This window comes from Neoarius graeffei, chromosome 21 (assembly GCF_027579695.1).
Source record: "Neoarius graeffei isolate fNeoGra1 chromosome 21, fNeoGra1.pri, whole genome shotgun sequence".
NCBI classification, from domain to species: Eukaryota; Metazoa; Chordata; class Actinopteri; order Siluriformes; family Ariidae; genus Neoarius; species Neoarius graeffei.
The window spans coordinates 57,016,210-57,035,192 of record NC_083589.1 but is presented as its reverse complement, the minus strand read 5'-3'; the positions used below and the strand labels follow the sequence as shown (position 1 = coordinate 57,035,192).

General features: G+C 40.5%; 1 protein-coding gene across 2 annotated transcripts in view; it reads right to left on the bottom strand.

Moving 5' to 3' along the window:
• Positions 1 to 3,348: 3,348 nt before the first annotated feature.
• scube1 (signal peptide, CUB domain, EGF-like 1) overlaps positions 3,349 to 18,983 on the bottom strand; it is a 217,979-nt gene continuing 202,344 nt past the window's right edge. For both annotated transcript variants that reach the window (XM_060903404.1, XM_060903403.1), the window contains 4 exons: positions 18,085 to 18,282; positions 13,176 to 13,328; positions 11,580 to 11,659; positions 3,349 to 3,906 (listed from right to left, as the gene is read on the bottom strand). In XM_060903404.1, coding sequence (XP_060759387.1) covers positions 3,754 to 3,906; positions 11,580 to 11,659; positions 13,176 to 13,328; positions 18,085 to 18,282 — 584 coding nt within the window. In that variant the 3' untranslated portion in view covers positions 3,349 to 3,753. The remainder of the gene's footprint in view (positions 3,907 to 11,579; positions 11,660 to 13,175; positions 13,329 to 18,084; positions 18,283 to 18,983) is intronic.

Sequence of the window (18,983 nt, the reverse complement as noted above, 5' to 3'; positions counted from 1 at the left end):
TACACCTTTCCAATGGGTCTGAGTCATTGTAGTGACGGAAATAAAAAAAAAAAAAAAAAAACCTTGCTGTGAAAGGAAAATAATCAAAAACGGGGTGGTGTGATGTGACGCGACATGGCATCAAGCGGAGTTACTGTTATAATCTGAAAGTTGATTATTTTCCAATAACAGCATGTTCTGGAGTGTTTTCTTCCTCTTATACCACAGCAATAAGCCAAATGCTAACCATTTTTTAGTTTAAAAAAACTATACATTGTACTTTTTAATCTATTTATAGTCAGAGGTGGACAGTAACGAAGTACATTTACTTGAGCTCTGTACTTAAGTACACTTTTTGAGTATCTGTACTTTACTTGAGTATTATTTTTGTTGGAAACGTATAACTAACTTCACTACATTTGAAAGACAAATATCGTACTTTTCACTCCACTACATTTCTATCAAGGTCCTTGTTACTTGTTACTATGAAGCAGCTTTGAAAGTTGATTTTTTTTTGTTTTCTTTTCTAAAACGTGATTGGTTTTTTCGCGGGTGACACTGAGACAGCCGATCAGTAATCACTAGGGTCACGTCACGTCCATAGACTGTATAAAATCAAGATCAGTGATTTCTCATTATCTCTAGCCGCTTTATCCTGTTCTACAGGGTCGCAGGCAAGCTGGAGCCTATCCCAGCTGACTACGGGCGAAAGGCGGGGTACACCCTGGACAAGTCATCACAGGGCTGACACATAGACACAGACAACCATTCACACTCACATTCACACCTACGCTCAATTTAGAGTCACCAGTTAACCTAACCTGCATGTCTTTGGACTGTGGGGGAAACCGGAGCACCCGGAGGAAACCCACGCGGACACGGGGAGAACATGCAAACTCCGCACAGAAAGGCCCTCGTCGGCCACGGGGCTCGAACCCGGACCTTCTTGATGTGAGGCGACAGCGCTAACCACTACACCACCGTGCCGCCCCTCAGTGATTTCTCAGGAGCATTATTTGAACACGATCAGTTGATGTCAGAATGGAAGGAGGCGGTTCTTCTGGAGAATGAACCCACCCATGGCCTATGAACCCATGTTTCAGTTTTCTGAAAGGATTAAAGATTCATTTCGTTTTAAATCTTTGCTTTGTTTGCCTAAAACGAACCACATCATGGCCGACAAAAACTCGCCATCCAACCTGCAGAAGCATATTGAGGGATATAAATGTTTTATTCCAAGAGAAAGCTTGTAATGAAGTTGTCTGTGCTTTCGAGCTAGCAATAACGTTGCAATAGCGACACAGTCTCGTTAGTCAAATGACTTTCCATGGATTTGCCCACCAAGTTGCCGTAGCCTTGTCCACGGCTAACGTTAACACATAGCTAGTTAACTTGGACACTGTTAGTTAGCATGTAAAAACAGATTTACACTAACATGAATAACGTTAACTTATCTGAAGTCCTTTCAGAAATATGTTCTTGCAAAATAAACAGAATGTAGAAATCTGTGTTTATCTGTGTTTAAAGGTGTTTATTCTACAGGTTCTACAAGCTAGTCAGTAAATCCAGTCGGTTGTTTCAGAGGCATTTGGGTTTTTTAAGCGTTGTGGCAATAATACAACTATGCATTGACAGAAAATGTACTTTTAATACTTAAGTATTTTTAAAAGCAAATACTTCCGTACTTTAACTTAAGTAAAAATTTGACTGGACGACTTTCACTTGTATCGGAGTAACATTTGACCAGTGGGATCTGTACTTTGACGTAAGAAATGAAGTTGGGTTCTTTGTCCACCTCTGTTTATAGTGATGTTTAATGTTGTGGAACGTCCACAAAGCAAGTTAGCTCCTGTTATCACTTATGCTATCGCAACTATAAACAGTCTTTCCCTGGGCTCCTGAGTGGCGTAATAGAAAAGCATTTGCGTTATCGTCTGGAGATGCCACGGGTCCAAGACAGCAAAACTGGCTGAATAATGTACTATAAGAGTAATGACTAAAAAATAATAAGCTGGGACTTTAAGGGGTTAATATAAGGCTTAAAGCTAGACGGCCTTTCGATTTCATAAAATCAGTGAAATTTAGTTCCGTCTGAAATGTGGTCATTGTGATATACGGTATGTTTATTTCTGTAATATCTCACAAAATATCGGGCCATTCTGTGGCTGGGAAGTTATTTAATTTGAGGGGATTAAAGCAAATAATGTGCATGAAATCGCTCGCTTTGCACAGTCAAGCAGACAGAGGAAGTCCGTGTGCGCTTTCGCAGGTTTACCTTCTTCTTCTTCTTTTGGGTTTTAAGGCAGCTGGCATCCACAGTGTTGCATTACTGCCATCTACAGGTTTCCCTTTGAGCGTGCACTGACAGTTACATCATTCTGTCGCTAAACGAACAGCTGATCACACCGAGGTGCTCGCTGAGCGCCCATATTTATTAGTTTGGTCCTGCGTTTCCTTTCCTTCGTGTATAACATGACGTCTTTTCTTCTCGCTTTCCGTTACTGTAGTCGGTCTTTCACATTTCGCACACTCGCACACGTCCTCCATTTTTCTCTCCTGTTTCAAATTTGTATCCCACAATGTCTTGCGCGAACGGGGAAAGCCCACCACGTGATGCATGACGTAGTATCTTGTATTGGGTCATGGTGAAGCAGGAAAAAATAGCGGAGAATTTAGGACCACGTTGAGATAAATTCATTAATTGTTCTGTTTAAAAAAACAAATAAAATTGGAAGTCTGTGATTCAAATTCAGTAGCTTTTAGTCAATCAACAGAAATAATTGGGTGTCGGGAAAATTCTTTTTATGACCTACACTTGAAAAATCTGAAAGGCCGTCTACCTTTAACTGCTTATTTAGACTTCAGAAGAGGTGAGACTTGATTTTTTTTTAATCCCATTTCAGCCAGGAGAGAGGAGCAATCAGGACAACCAAATGTAAAACATTTCTATACAACACAAACATAAGGAAAAAAAAAAGCAACATTTCTTTTTTTCTCTAAAGTTTACAATATAAAATTCAAGTGCAATTAAAGTTCCAAATATTAGTTACAAAACAAAAGTGTAACTCTATAGTAACCCAATGTTACCAGCAGGTAGTCTTTACCTTCTTCTCTATGGTTTTTAATAATCTATTTCTCTTTGTTCAAACTCCGTTGTTCACCTTTAGTCCATGTTCATAAACTCATTCCATTCTCCATACTGAAATTATTTTGTTTTTGGAAAAAAAAAAATTTAAGTGCACACCAGGCATTTCTAAACGCAATCTTGTGCATGTCTGGGGCATGAACTATTTTTTTATACTAACAATATATATCTATGTGTGTATGAATGCAAGCCTGCAGCAGGGTGCAGACCTAACACACATACGCATATACATGCATACGTACATACATATACAAATATATAGATATTAATAAACATCCGGGAAAATTGGGTCTCTGCAAGTTGTAGCACATATAAATATTCCAAAGCATTTAAAAAAAAATCCCAAAGCAAAATATAAACAATGGAACAACAACAACAACAACAAAAGGTTTATAAAGAAAGGAAATAGAAATGTGAGACTCCAGAGAAGAGGTAGGAGGAAGACCAGACCTCCACTTTGTGTCGCAGTGAGGCATTCTGGGATTTAGCGAACGAGTGGAAACTCTCCAGAGGGACGCAGATAGAGAAAAGCAGCCGAGTGAAAGGAGGAATAGAGGTATGTGAGGAGATGAGAAGGAGACGAGGAGGAGAGGAGGAGTTGGGGAAGGAAAGAGCAGCGCTGCAGGTTTCTATTTGTAAGGCCGTAGAAACCTGGTGACTTTGGAGCGTAGCAGCTTGATGAAGGAGCGTGGGAACATCTCCTTGGACTCTTGAACTGTGTACTTGAAATAGTTATGAGGGTGAGCCAGGACGTCAAACAGAGCCTTAATCAGCTTCTTATCCTGAAAAAGGAACACAAATCCATTAAAACTACATTAACGCAAGCAGACTATTCTCAAAGCAGACTGGTCAGAAGGTGCTGCTTGATTAATTGTTTTTATAACAGCAGCTCGGACTAAATCAAATGACTGGTTTATACTAGGGCTGTCACATCTCATCTCATCTCATCTCGTTATCTCTAGCCGCTTTATCCTGTTCTACAGGGTCGCAGGCAAGCTGGAGCCTATCCCAGCTGACTACGGGCGAAAGGCGGGGTACACCCTGGACAAGTCGCCAGGTCATCACAGGGCTGACACATAGACACAGACAACCATTCACACACCATTCATTCACCTTTTGTACAAAGGTACAAAAAAATATTTTTAAACAAGTATATAGAAGAGGAAGTATGTCAACGGAGGATGATGAGGGATAAATAGAATAGGGTTGATTGTTATATTAGAACTAACTTAGTATATGGTATATATTTATTTATGGGGATAGTTTATATCTTCACATTAACGGGGATAGGTATGTAGTAGATATTTATTTTTGTAATTATATATTTATATAGATATTTATGAAGTGTATATATGGTATATGGTATATATATTTTTTGTAATTATATATTTATATAGATGGCGGCACGGTGGTGTAGTGGTTAGCGCTGTCGCCTCACAACAAGAAGGTCCTGGGTTCGAGCCCCGGGGCCGGCGAGGGCCTTTCTGTGTGGAGTTTGCATGTTCTCCCCGTGTCCGCGTGGGTTTCCTCCGGGTGCTCCGGTTTCCCCCACAGTCCAAAGACATGCAGGTTAGGTTAACTGGTGACTCTAAATTGACCGTAGGTGTGAATGTGAGTGTGAATGGTTGTCTGTGTCTATGTGTCAGCCCTGTGATGACCTGGCGACTTGTCCAGGGTGTACCCCACCTTTCGCCCGTAGTCAGCTGGGATAGGCTCCAGCTCGCCTGCGACCCTGTAGAAGGATAAAGCGGCTAGAGATAATGAGATGAGATGAGATATTTATATAGATATTTATGAAGTGTATATATGGTATGTAGTATATATTTTTGTAATTATATATTTATATAGATATTCATGAAGTGTATATATGGTATATATTTTTATAGGTGTATTAATGTAGTTTGGATTTCGGGGTAGTTAAAAAGGGGTGGGAAATTAAAAAAGTATTGTATTTCTTCCCACTCCTTTTTCGAACAATGTGCGGTGTATTGTAATGTCTTAGCTCTTTATGTATTTTATTTTATTTTTTTTGTCACTTTCTCATTTTCTTTCTTTTTTATGTACAAATAGTTACATACATTTTTTTATACATGTTCGAAATAAAATAAATTCATTCAAAAAATAAATTCATTCATTCACACCTACGGTCAATTTAGAGTCACCAGTTAACCTAACCTGCATGTCTTTGGACTGTGGGGGAAACCGGAGCACCCGGAGGAAACCCACGCGGACACGGGGAGAACATGCAAACTCCGCACAGAAAGGCCCTCGCCGGCCACGGGGCTCGAACCCGGACCTTCTTGCTGTGAGGCGACAGCGCTAACCACTACACCACCATGCCGCCGGCTGTCAAAATAACGTGTTAATTTCGATTAATTAATCACAGGAAAAATAACGCGTTAAAAAATAACTCTGATCGCATTCCGTAGTAACCTTTGACCCAGTGCCGTTTGTCAGTAACGGCTCAGAGAACACGAGTTCAAGACAGCCTTCCAACATGGCCGCTTGGAACTACAAACCCCAAGAACCACAGCGCCCTCTGTCTCCTGATAATTAATCACATCGCCTGCATCTCATCAGTATGCAGGTTCGCCTATATAAGCACAGCTCTCACACTTGGACTTTGCGAAGTATTGTTTAGTGTTCTCTCTTTCTAACGTTTTGAGCCATTTGATTACCGCCTGTTTACCAGTATCCCCGTTTCGTCTCGACCTCGTCTTATGGAACCACGTGATCAAAACGTGCTACGTCATGAGCGTCCGCCATGATGGTGGATATACAAAGCAACTAGGACGGCAGCGGCTGAAAGCGTGTCTGTAAACAATGGTGAATTTTCTCAGTATTACCACGATTTGAACGGTCGAGCGAAGAGTCGATACAAAGAGAAGATATATGTGTGGGTTTCACCCATATTATTTTAAAAAGTCAGACTTTTCTGAAGATAAGACGCTTCTACCGACCATCGAGTGCAAATACAAGTCATTTCGTCCTATAGTTAAGACATTTCGTCCGAAGCTTTTTTCATACACACTATCATGGTGGCGTAGTGGTTAGCACTGTCGCCTCACAGCAAGAAGGTTCTGGGTTTGAGCCCAGAAGTTTTAAAGCCGGCTGGATCATGTTAAATCTTCAGGCGCAGAGCAGCGCTCCAGCGGGGGCTTTGTTCATGAACACAGTAATACCTGAAATATAAAATAATTGATAGTACATATGAAAAAGGCTTTGGATGAAACGTCTTAACTATTGGACAAAATGGTCATTGGACGAAGTGTCCTGATCCCTTCGTCTCCTCTCCGTACTAAGCCTCAGAGTTTCCTCACCCTCTTTCCAAATCACGGACGGAATTCTAAAAAATCGGAACGTGCCACGGTCACGAGTACTGTTGTGACCACAACCATATACAGCACAAAGATATGGCATCGCTAAAAGAACTCTTAAAGCTTGACCCTGCATTCGTATTTATATCCACCAACATGGCCGACATCCGGGTTTCTATTTTGCTTTGATGTCACTTACAAGTCAAGGATAGTCTAGCCTACATTGCTTTGCTTGCTGATCGCTCGACCCTCGCTAGTTCCTGACCTCGCTTCCTGCATGCCAATTTGGATTACGTCTGCAGTTTGCTCTGCCCCGGTCTCCCCTGCGCCTGCGTCCGTAAGTGCCTGCACTCTGACACCGACACCATTCTGGCCACAAGTGACTGTAAAATGAAGGAGGCAGACGAGAATGCGCTGCTTGGTCCAGTGAATGGAACATTTCATTCTCATTCATCTCATTATCTCTAGCCGCTTTATCCTGTCCTACAGGGTCGTAGGCAAGCTGGAGCCTATCCCAGCTGACTACGGGCGAAAGGCGGGGTACACCCTGGACAAGTCGCCAGGTCATCACAGGGCTGACACATAGACACAGACAACCATTCACACTCACATTCACACCTACGCTCAATTTAGAGTCACCAGTTAACCTAACCTGCATGTCTTTGGACTGTGGGGGAAACCGGAGCACCCGGAGGAAACCCACGCGGACACAGGGAGAACATGCAAACTCCACACAGAAAGGCCCTCGCCGGCCACAGGGCTCCAACCCGGACCTTCTTGCTGTGAGGCGACAGCGCTAACCACTGCACCACCATACCTCCCTGAATGGAACATGTACATTAAAAAAAAAACCACACCAGATGGAACTGTTGACAGGAGCTTCATTCTCTGCAATAAGGACTTTTCATGCCGTTTTCATACCGTAGGAGTTTGTCAATTCCGAAGCATCACCTCAACGCAAAGCATTTAAGAGCAAACCTGGAGGTACGAGCTAGCACATCCCTTGCCGCTAACGCTAGCAGCCAGCCTTGTGAAGCCACACTCGACCAGGCGTTCAGACACAAACTTAGCAAGTCTACCTGTGACCGACTAACGAACTCCCTTGCTAAATGGATTGCGATGGCCTACAGACCGGTTTCGGTGATAGAGGACAGGGGGATAGCAGAGGCTTTGCAGATAGCATCTTCAGACACAACTCATAAGCCGCCATCGAGAAACACAATCGTGTCCAAAATCCAGCGGCTTTACGACACAGAAAGGAGAACAAAAGAAGATGTCGTGGCAGGAGCTGAATATATTACACTGACTAGGGATCAGTTAGCAATCACAACGACCTCAGTGTTACTGCACACGTCATTGACAGTGAGTGGCAACTTCAAGGAGAACTGAAGGCAAATTTTTTATTATCAAAATTCTATTTATCTCATTTTATTAAATATCGGAATGCATTTTTGATCGCTATTTTGTCGCTGCTATAGCAAGTTCTGAGTGTTTGAAATATGCTCTGTAATATATCAGTCCATATGTCAAAGCGACGGCCGTAAACGAGATTCGTTGAGACCTGTGTGAGACATCGTAGGACGGAAGTAAAACGTACAGCGGAAATCCAAGCGACCAACATCTGCCAACGTCGTCAAAAGACGCACGCGCCCTCTTTCGAACGCTGACGTAATCAAGCTGGAAGTTTTGTTTGTTTTGATAGCGATCAGGAAAGTTTGAAAAAAGTCGGCAGTAATCGTCATTTAAACTCGTTTTTGTGCAATACTTCGTTTGGAAAACAGTTTTCAAAATGGCGGCACTGACACCTGGCTGACACTTCACGCTTCAAAGTCTCGCACAAGTTTCGTGAAGATCGCGCGGATAAGCGACGCCTGCCGTGGACCAAACGAACTAAATTCAACACGGCTAAAAACCGAACAGGCCGATAAGTATAATATTTAATTGCAATTAGTTGCCGATACGAGTCACGATATAAGGTTACTAAAACCGAAAACGTAATTGAATAACACGTTAAATAAGAAATAAAGCAAGTTTAAAAATGACTTCAGTTCCCCTTTCAGTCATTTGCATTAACCCTGCTAAAAATACTTCCACAGCAAAAATTGATGTATGCGATTAATTTAGATTAATTAATCACGGAGGATGTTATTAAGGATGTAGATTCATTTTTTTTTATCGCTTGACAGCCCTAGGCTTTACTCATGTGCTTTTTCTAATTTATTATTGTTTCTATAGTAACAAGTTTTCCAACACAGGAACGTCTCCATGATGGAAGGGTTTGTGCTTTCTATCTGACAGAGATATCTGTTTAGCTTGCTTACTAATTGTTTTGGCTAGTTCCAATTAGATCCTTGAAATGTATCTTCACTCATACATCTGTTCTCCGTTTCCATAAGGTTATCCTGATCAGTGATGTGATGCTCCATCGCCCACTGACGTTACCTCATCATACACAGATAACTCAGCTTCTTAAATCACAGCGTCTTCAATCGTTTAGCGACAACGCACTCTTTAATGTGGATATATATAGTCATATCTGTCTTTCAATAAACTGAGAAACATCTCTGAGCAGCTGGATCTGCGTCCGTGACTGTTGCTCAGGGATATCCATGACACAGAATCTCCTGCAGGGCTTTCCCCAAAGCGTGGAGATGCGGTGCTCCGTCGCGCTGTGCAACATCAGCGGCCATGCTGCCACTTGCACACCAAAAAAAAAAAAAAAGCAGTACATTGAACAATGCAGAGTACTTTCTACACCTAAATATCTCCTATTCCCTTCTGAAAATGAGTAATAACTATAGAAATAGAAAGATATTGTAATATATAGGTCTAGACTATCCTGGTACTCAACCCAGAAGTGAAAAAGGGTTTCACTGCATGCACTGACTGACATTCGCAACCACACATAAAACCACGTTCTCGGCGCTGGTTGCTAGATGGCGCTGTTGCATGATTGGACCTCGATTCTGTTCCTGGCGCTATACTGCAGGCTTTTGCGTGTGACTTTTGCCTGTTGGGTTGCAGGTCTGTATTTGACAGCCGTATTGATAATATTCTAATTTCAGTTGTTATATTGTTCAATATGATGCATTTTTTGCTGTGCGATAAAATGTAATATTTCTCGAAATTGACCGTTTCCAGTGTTTTCATTTCAAATCTAATTTTGCCTCTTGCATATTCAACAAGGTAAAAAACAGCCCTAAATGCCATCAGAATGCACCATTTCAAATCTCTAAATTCAAAATTTTCCAGGACAGCATGCCCCCGGACCCCTCTAACAGCCTTCAGGGCCTTCCAGGACGGGCTGGACTCCGCATCAGAAGTAATGTAGCACCGCTGTGATATCTTTTTCTGGGGAAAGCCCTGTCCTGGGCGACAGACGTCTATATTCCTAGATCATACTTCATACATCAATTCAACCTCCTTCAGCAGATTTCAAAACCTGTAGCTATGTACAACCCCGATTCCAAAAAAGTTGGGACAAAGTACAAATTGTAAATAAAAACGGAATGCAATGATGTGGAAGTTTCAAAATTCCATATTTTATTCAGAATAGAACATAGATGACATATCAAATGTTTAAACTGAGAAAATGTATCATTTAAAGAGAAAAATTAGGTGATTTTACATTTCATGACAACAACACATCTCAAAAAAGTTGGGACAAAGCCATGTTTCCCACTGTGAGACATCCCCTTTTCTCTTTACAACAGTCTGTAAACGTCTGGGGACTGAGGAGACAAGTTGCTCAAGTTTAGGGATAGGAATGTTAACCCATTCTTGTCTAATGTAGGATTCTAGTTGCTCAACTGTCTTAGGTGTTTTTTGTCGTATCTTCCGTTTTATGATGCGCCAAATGTTTTCTATGGGTGAAAGATCTGGACTGCAGCCTGGCCAGTTCAGTACCCGGACCCTTCTTCTACACAGCCATGATGCTGTAATTGATGCAGTATGTGGTTTGGCATTGTCATGTTATACCCAGTCATGTTAATGACCTCTTGCCAATTGACCTAATGAGTTGCAGTTTGGTCCTCCAGCTGTTCCTTTTTTGTACCTTTAACTTTTCCAGCCTCTTATTGCCCCTGTCCCAACTTTTTTGAGATGTGTTGCCGTCATGAAATTTCAAATGAGCCAATATTTGGCATGAAATTTCAAAATGTCTCACTTTTGACATTTGATATGTTGTCTATGTTCTATTGTGAATACAATATCAGTTTTTGAGATTTGTAAATTATTGCATTCCGTTTTTATTTACAATTTGTACTTTGTCCCAACTTTTTTGGAATCGGGGTTGTAACAAGACAAGCGAAATTTTTTGGTCTTGTTAACCTGACCTAACAGAGGAGAAAAGAGAGCCTGGTGAGGGAACTTCTGGTTCTCGCTGTTATAACGTCTCATCTCATTCATTCATTATCTCTAGTCGCTTTATCCTTCTACAGGGTCGCAGGCAAGCTGGAGCCTATCCCAGCTGACTACGGGCGAAAGGCGGGGTACATCCTGGACAAGTCGCCAGGTCATCACAGGGCTGACACATAGACACAGACAACCATTCACACTCACATTCACACCTACGCTCAATTTAGAGTCACCAGTTAACCTAACCTGCATGTCTTTGGACTGTGGGGGAAACCGGAGCACCCGGAGGAAACCCACGCGGACACGGGGAGAACATGCAAACTCCACACAGAAAGGCCCTCGCCGGCCCCGGGGCTCGAACCCAGGACCTTCTTGCTGTGAGGCGACAGCGCTAACCACTACACCACCGTGCCGCCCCGCTGCTATAACGTAATTGATTAAATTCTTTTCGTAACGTTCCATAACATTAACGGCATAAAAAGTACAATGTATCGTTCTTCATTCTTTACAAAATAAAAATCAGGAATTGTTGGAAAAATTGCTGTGGTATGAGAATAATAAAACACTTCAGGATAACAGTAACTCTGCATCATCACACCGGCCCATTGTTGATTATTTTCCTAAAGCAGCATGTGCCCAAGTATTTTATTCCGTACTTACTGTAGTCCTTGGGTTTCAACTTCCAACAAAATTCTGTAGTTTAAATACGGAAAGCTGGTAATCTGTTTATTACGTTCGTGTCAAAACTGCATGATGATAGTTGAAGGAATCCGAGTTCTTACTTTTAATATCTCCTGGTGATTCTCTGATGCGTAGAGTCGACCATCTCGAACAATGTCCTCGATGAGCTGCTGGTAATCCTCTACCACATGCACAAAACATAAGCATGTCAAAAGACTGTTTACCTATTATTGATTTCACTCAGCAAAGAAAGCAAAATTATATCGAGTGTCTGATGCATGTTCTTAACCTACAGTGGTGCTTGAAAGATTGTGAACCCTTTAGAATTTTCTATATTTCTGCATAAATATGACCTAAAACATCATCAGATTTTCACACAACTCCTAAAAGTAGATAAAGAGAACCCAGTTAAACAAATGAGACAAAAATATTATACTTGGTCATTTATTTATTGAGGAAAATGATCCAATATTACATATCTGTGAGTGGCAAAAGTATGTGAACCTCTAGGATTAGCAGTTAATTTGAAGGTGAAATTAGAGTCAGGTGTTCTCAATCAATGGGATGACAATCAGGTGTGAGTGGGCACCCTGTTTTATTTAAAGAACAGGGATCTATCAAAGTCTGATCTTCACAACACATGTTTGTGGAAGTGTATCATGGCACGAACAAAGGAGATTTCTGAGGACCTCAGAAAAAGCATTGTTGATGCTCATCAGGCTGGAAAAGGTTACAAAACCATCTCTAAAGAGTTTGGATTCCACCAATCCACAGTCAGACAGATTGTGTACAAATGGAGGAAATTCAAGACCATTGTTACCCTCCCCAGGAGTGGTCGACCAACAAAGATCACTCCAAGAGCAAGGCATGTAATAGTCGGCGAGGTCACAAAGGACCCCAGTGTAACTTCTAAGCAACTGAAGGCCTCTCTCACATTGGCTAATGTTAATGTTCATGAGTCCACCATCAGGAGAACACTGAACAACAATGGTGTGCATGGCAGGGTTGCAAGGAGAAAGTCACTGCCAAGCCGGTGTGCAGGACTGATCAACAGTTACCAGAAATGTTTAGTTGCAGTTATTGCTGCACAAGGGGGTCACACCAGATACTGAAAGTAAAGGTTCACATACTTTTGCCACTCACAGATATGTAATATTGGATCATTTTCCTCAATAAATAAATGACCAACTATAATATTTTTGTCTCATTTGTTTAACTGGGTTCTCTTTATCTACTTTAAGGACTTGTGTGAAAATCTGATGATGTTTTAGGTCATATTTATGCAGAAATATAGAAAATTCTAAAGGGTTCACAAACTTTCAAGCACCACTGTACATACATTCCCCCCCCCAAAAAAAAAAATATAAGAACTGTTGTTAATAATAGTTGTTTTGTTTTCCTCTTTGGGGCAAAATGATTGATTCTCTCAAATAATATTATAAATAAACACAAATTGCCAATGTAAAACAAAGCTAATTATTTTTACATTTTTAAATTGCTCTCAGTTTATAGGTACGTGGTTTATTTGTGTACAGATGTGCTGGTCGGATTGTGGAACGTGGGGGTTAGTAAGTAAGGATCTGGATGATTCGAGTCAAACTAGCAGGGTTTCAGAATCTTTCAACCTACAACATAAAAAACTCCTGCTTGTCTGATAATAACAGTGATATTAAAGATGGGGAGAGGAGAAGTCTGACCATCGTAGGTGACGTAGGGAACTTGAAAGCCTTTGCCACTGTTGCCCTCATTGGACTTGAACTGGATCCAGAGTTTGCGGGAGCGGGAGGTGAATGCGATTGGCCTCTCGTACGTCTGACACGTCTCATAGGTGGTTATGGATGTGGGCTGGGCTGAGGAAAAGGAACGAGGAGGTGACCGAGTCAAATGAATAACAAATGAATACTAAATAACAAATGCTACATAACTTAAATAAATACTAAGCAACAAATATTAGAAAATAAAGGATAAATCTTATAAAAAATTCATCATAATGAATATTAAATAATGTAAATAAATGCTAAATATCAAAGAGTAAATAATAAAAATCGGCGTGTAACAGTATATCATGATGATAAATCACGATACCAATTTGTGATGATTTGAATCGATGAAAAAAATGAATCGTCGTTATTATCAAGCTGCGTAATCTCTTCGTTTTTCCTTGACATAATTGCATTGTTTGTTAACGTATAATAACAGGAATGCACGTGACTTCACCCTAGGCAGAAGTAACACAGCTCTAGTGTAGTGAAAGCACACAAAAAACCAGGTCTATAATGGGAACGAGCTGCTGTGTGATTGACTGTCCAAACAGATTTAACGAGAAATCAGAGCTCTCTTTTTACAGACAGCTGAAAGATCAAGAAAAGAGAAGCAAATGAAGGGAGTACAAATATTCGTAAATTTTATTAAGAAAAGCCCTATTTGTTGTTATGTTTTTTCATTTTAATAAAAGGAATGTTTTAGTTAATAGGCGATTATATTTTGCACCAACTGTTACAAATGTGGGTTAATAATTATTGTTGGTTATTAAGAAAATGAAACAAAGGGTTTTTTATCATTTAACAAAAGGAATATCTAATTTGATGAACAGGAAAATAAATGTTGCTCTTTTTGTTAATAAAGTTTTCTTCTTCTTTTTTTTTCAAAAATATCATGGGAAAAAATCGAATCGTGAACCCAATACCATGAATCAAATCAACTTGTGAATCATTACGAACCTAAAAAAATTAAAAATAAATCCTAACAATAATAACAAACCAAAACCAAATAACATAAATACATACAAACTAAATATTCTATAATAAATATTTTATAATGACACAATAATATACTAAATAACAAATATTTAAATAATATTGGCTGGCTTTTTTTCGTGGTATATCAGATATATTCCATTCAGCGAGCATGATATTGAATGAGTCAAAGACGAGTAGCTGAATGGAATATATCTGATAGACCAGGAAAAAAAGCCAGCCAATATTATTATTATTATTATTATTGTTATTATTATCATCTCATTATCTCTAGCCGCTTTATCCTTCTACAGGGTCGCAGGCAAGCTGGAGCCTATCCCAGCTGACTACGGGCGAAAGGCGGGGTACACCCTGGACAAGTCGCCAGGTCATCACAGGGCTATTATTATTATATACACACATTCTCTTTTCCAGTTTTTCAATGTCTGTATGTTTTTCTCTTGTAAACAGAGGGGAACCGTCAGGGCCTTCTAGGTGTTCATAGAAGGCTCAAACATATCAGCATCCTCGAAGGCCAAAGTGAGCTTAACCACGAGTCGGCACCGTCAGCGCAGCAGTGAAGTCACCTTCCAGCCGGTGTAGCATTCATCAGGAGTGTTAGCGAATGCTAATAAAGTGGTCAAGCCAGTGCTGTCTATCAAGAGCTACAAGCTAACAACCGAGAAACTAAGATTTCCGTCTCCAGACTCTTCTTCCACGCTGCACGCTCGCTACAGTATTTTTCACTCAGACTTAAGGATTCATTTCCCTGTGTAATTTACTGAGTTACTTTTAAAATCAACATTGACAGCTACACAGAACAGAGCGACCTGTCAGCCTGATGCTAATCCCTTACAAAATCCTTTACCGTGTCGCTTTTTTTGGTGTCTGGCTAAGTTTTGGCTGAGCTCAAGTCCCAGCTCTAATAGTAACGGTTCACTGCTGCTTGTAAATATGCATGAAGAATATCTAATGAAGTTTTGGGAGCCTTTCGAGCGTTCAGTGCGTCTTTCTCTTTCCTGGCGAGCACAGAAGTGCTTGTGCGCATGCGCAACAGAAAACTTTCTCATCACATATTTGCATCAGCTCCGACGAAGCGAACCTGGCAGCCATGTTTATTTACAAATTGTCCCAGTCATTCGCTAGCACAGAAGTTTTACGTCTCTGACGTGTGACGTCATCATGGCTTTACAACCATGCAATATCGTAAACCATATTCAACGCTTATTCTCCATTAGGTAGAGTGACGTAATACACGCAGGATAAGCGATACACTAACATTATTGCATGCTATCAAGCCAAATGAAACCCACACATAACATGACAGAAACCTACTGTACATAAATATTTATAAAGTCATATTCCAACAGTTGTCAGCTATTACAGGGAGTGCAGAATTATTAGGCAAATGAGTATGTTGACCACATTACCCTCTCTATGCATGTTGGCCTACTCCAAGCTGCATAGGCTTGAAAGCCTCCTACCAATTAAGCATACCAGGTGATGTGCATCTCTGTAATGAAAAGGGGTGTGGTCTAATGACATCAACACCCTATATCAGGTGTGCAAAATTATTAGGCAACTTCCTTTCCTTTGGCAAAATGGGTCAGAAGAGGGATTTGATGGACTCAGAAAAGTCAAAAATAGTGACATATATTGCAAAGGGATGGAGCACTCTTAAAATTGCCCAGCTTTTGAAGTGTGACCATCGAACAATCAAGCGCTTCATTCAAAATAGTCAACAGGGTCGCAAGAAGCGCGTTGAAAAAAAAAGGCGCAAACTAACTGCCCGTGAACTGAGGAAAGTCAAGCGTGAAGCTGCCAAGATGCCACTCGCCACCAGTTTTGCCATATTTCAGAGCTGCAACATCACTGGAGTGTCAAAAAGCACAAGGTGTGCAATACTCAGGGACACGGCCAAGGTAACAAAGGCTGAAAAACGACCACCACTGAACAAGACACACAAGATGAAACGTCAAGACTGGGCCAAGAAGTATCACAAGACTGATTTTTCTAAGGTCTTATGGACAGATGAAATGAGAGTGAGTCTTGATGGGCCAGATGGATGGGCTCGTGGCTGGATCAGCAAAGGGCAGAGAGCTCCAGTCCGACTCAGACGCCAGCAAGGTGGAGGTGGGGTACTGGTATGGGCTGGTATCATCAAAGATGAGCTTGTGGGACCTTTTCGGGTTGAGGATGGCGTCAAGCTCAACTCCCAGTCCTATTGTCAGTTTTTGGAAGACACCTTCTTCAAGCAGTGGTACAGGAAGAAGTCAGCATCCTTCAAGAAAAACATGATTTTCATGCAGGACAATGCTCCATCACACGCATCCAAGTACTCCACAGCATGGCTGGCCAGAAAGGGTCTAAAGGAAGAAAGATTAATGACGTGGCCTCCTTGTTCACCTGATCTGAACCCCATAGAAAACCTGTGGTCCCTCATCAAATGTGAGATCTACAAGGAGGGGAAACAGTACACATCTCTGAACAGTGTCTGGGAGGCTGTGGTTGCTGCTGCACGCAATGTTGATCGCAAACAGATCAAAACACTGACCGAATCCATGGATGGCAGGCTTTTGAGTGTCCTTGTAAAGAAAGGCGGCTATATTAGTCACTGATTTGTTTTTTTTTTTTTTTTTGAATGCCAGCAATGTATATTAGTGAATGTTGAGTTGTTATATTGGTTTCCCTGGTGAAAATAAATGAGTGAAATGGGTATATGTTTGTTTTTTGTTAAGTTGCCTAATAATTATGCACAGTTATAGTCACCTGCACACACAGATATCCTCCTAAGATAGCTAAAACTAAGAAAGCCCTACTCCAACTTCCAAAAATACTCAGCTTTGATATTTATGAGTCTTTTGGGTTCATCAAGAACATAGTTGTTTTTCAATAATAAAACTAATCCTCAAAAATACAACTTGCCTAATAATTCTGCACTCCCTGTATACGTACACACTCCTTAGTGTCAGTATCGATGTTGACATTTCGTTTGGCAAAAGGCTGACATAAGGTTATGACACTCTGTTCTGACCGTTTTTCACTTTGGAGTCACGTGATGGTGATACCGAGATGTTGCTTGCCAAGCGGGCTTGTAAAATGATGTGATCCTGAGAATAAGTCTTTATGAATGTTTATGTAGGTTTATGTAATTTGTTAAAGGGGAACTGAAGTCATTTTTAAACTTACTTTATTTCTTAATTAACGTGTTATTCAGTTACGTTTTCGGTTTTAGTAACCTTATATCGTGACTCGTATTGGCAACTAATCGCAATTAAATATTATACTTATCGGCCTGTTCGGTTTTTAGCCGTGTTGAATTTAGTTCGTTTGGTCCATGGCAGGCGTCGCTTATCCGCGCGATCTTCACGAGACTTGTGCGAGACTTCGAAACGTGAAGTGTCAGCCAGGTGTCAGCGCCGCGATTTTGAAAACTGTTTTCCAAACGAAATATTGCACAAAAACGAGTTTAAATGACGATTACTGCTGACTTTTTTCAAACTTTCCTGATTGCTATCAAAACAAACAAAACTTCCGGCTTGATCACGTCAGCGTTCGAAAGAGGGCGTGCGCGTCTTTTGACGACGTTGGCAGATGTTGGTCGCTTTGATTTCCGCTGTACGTTTTACTTCCGTCCTACGATGTCTCGCACAGGTCTCAACGAATCTCGTTTACGGCCGTCGCTTTGACATATGGACTGATATATGACAGCATATTTCAAACACTCAGAACTTGCTATAGCAGCGACAAAATAGCGATCAAAAATGCATTCCGAAATTTAATAAAATGAGATAAATAGAATTTTGATCATAGAAAATTTGCCTTCAGGGCTTATAAACAGTTAGATACACAAATCAAGTGCTAAACGTACAGCTTTTCCTCATAACCAGTACGTCCCCACACTCATCCTCGATAGGGAGGAAAATCTCGGGCACCACAATGAGGATCCGCCTCTTGTTGGGAGGGTTGATGGTCCACACACAGTCCACGTTTGACGGATAATCTCCAGGGTAGTTCGGGGACTCAATATAGCCCATAAAATCCCCCAGCTCACCCCCACACATTTGATCTATAGATAGGAAACCAGTTTGGTCATGTACAGTATGTACAGCATGTAAAGTAGACAAAAATATCCACACTCAAACAAACATGGTCAAATCTAAAATTATTAGCACCCTTCAATAGAATATAGAAATATGATTGTATAAAATAAATCTTTGGAGAAACAATGCACGTTTTCCAAAAGAAAAGTTTGTTTTTTAGGGCAAAATTATTGACAGTCACAAAGAATATTTAACATAAATGCAAACTGTCATTCTGATTATTTTTTTTCAATTGCTCTCAGTTTCTAGAAATTTTGCTCGCTTTATCGTTTAACTGAGGTGTCAATAAGAGGCTGAACACATTAAATCCTGTTGTCTTTGTCCACCAAAATGTGGAAAACAACAGAACTCAAACACAATCAAGGTCAAAACAAACAAACAAAAAAGTTTTATAAGCCATTAAAAAATTCAAGAAAATGTAATTGTAGGAATGCTGATCATTTTATAACCTGGGTTTAAGAGAAAATATAATTACATTTAAATTTAATTTTAATTTAACAGTAAATTTTAAATGTAAATGAAGAACATTTATGACATTCCTATAAGTTCAAGCTCAAAATCAGTGCATTTATACAGTGGATATAAAAAGTGTACACACCCCGTTAAAATTATCGTTTTTTCTGATGTAAAAAAATGAGACCACGATAAATACAGGTAGTCGTCGACT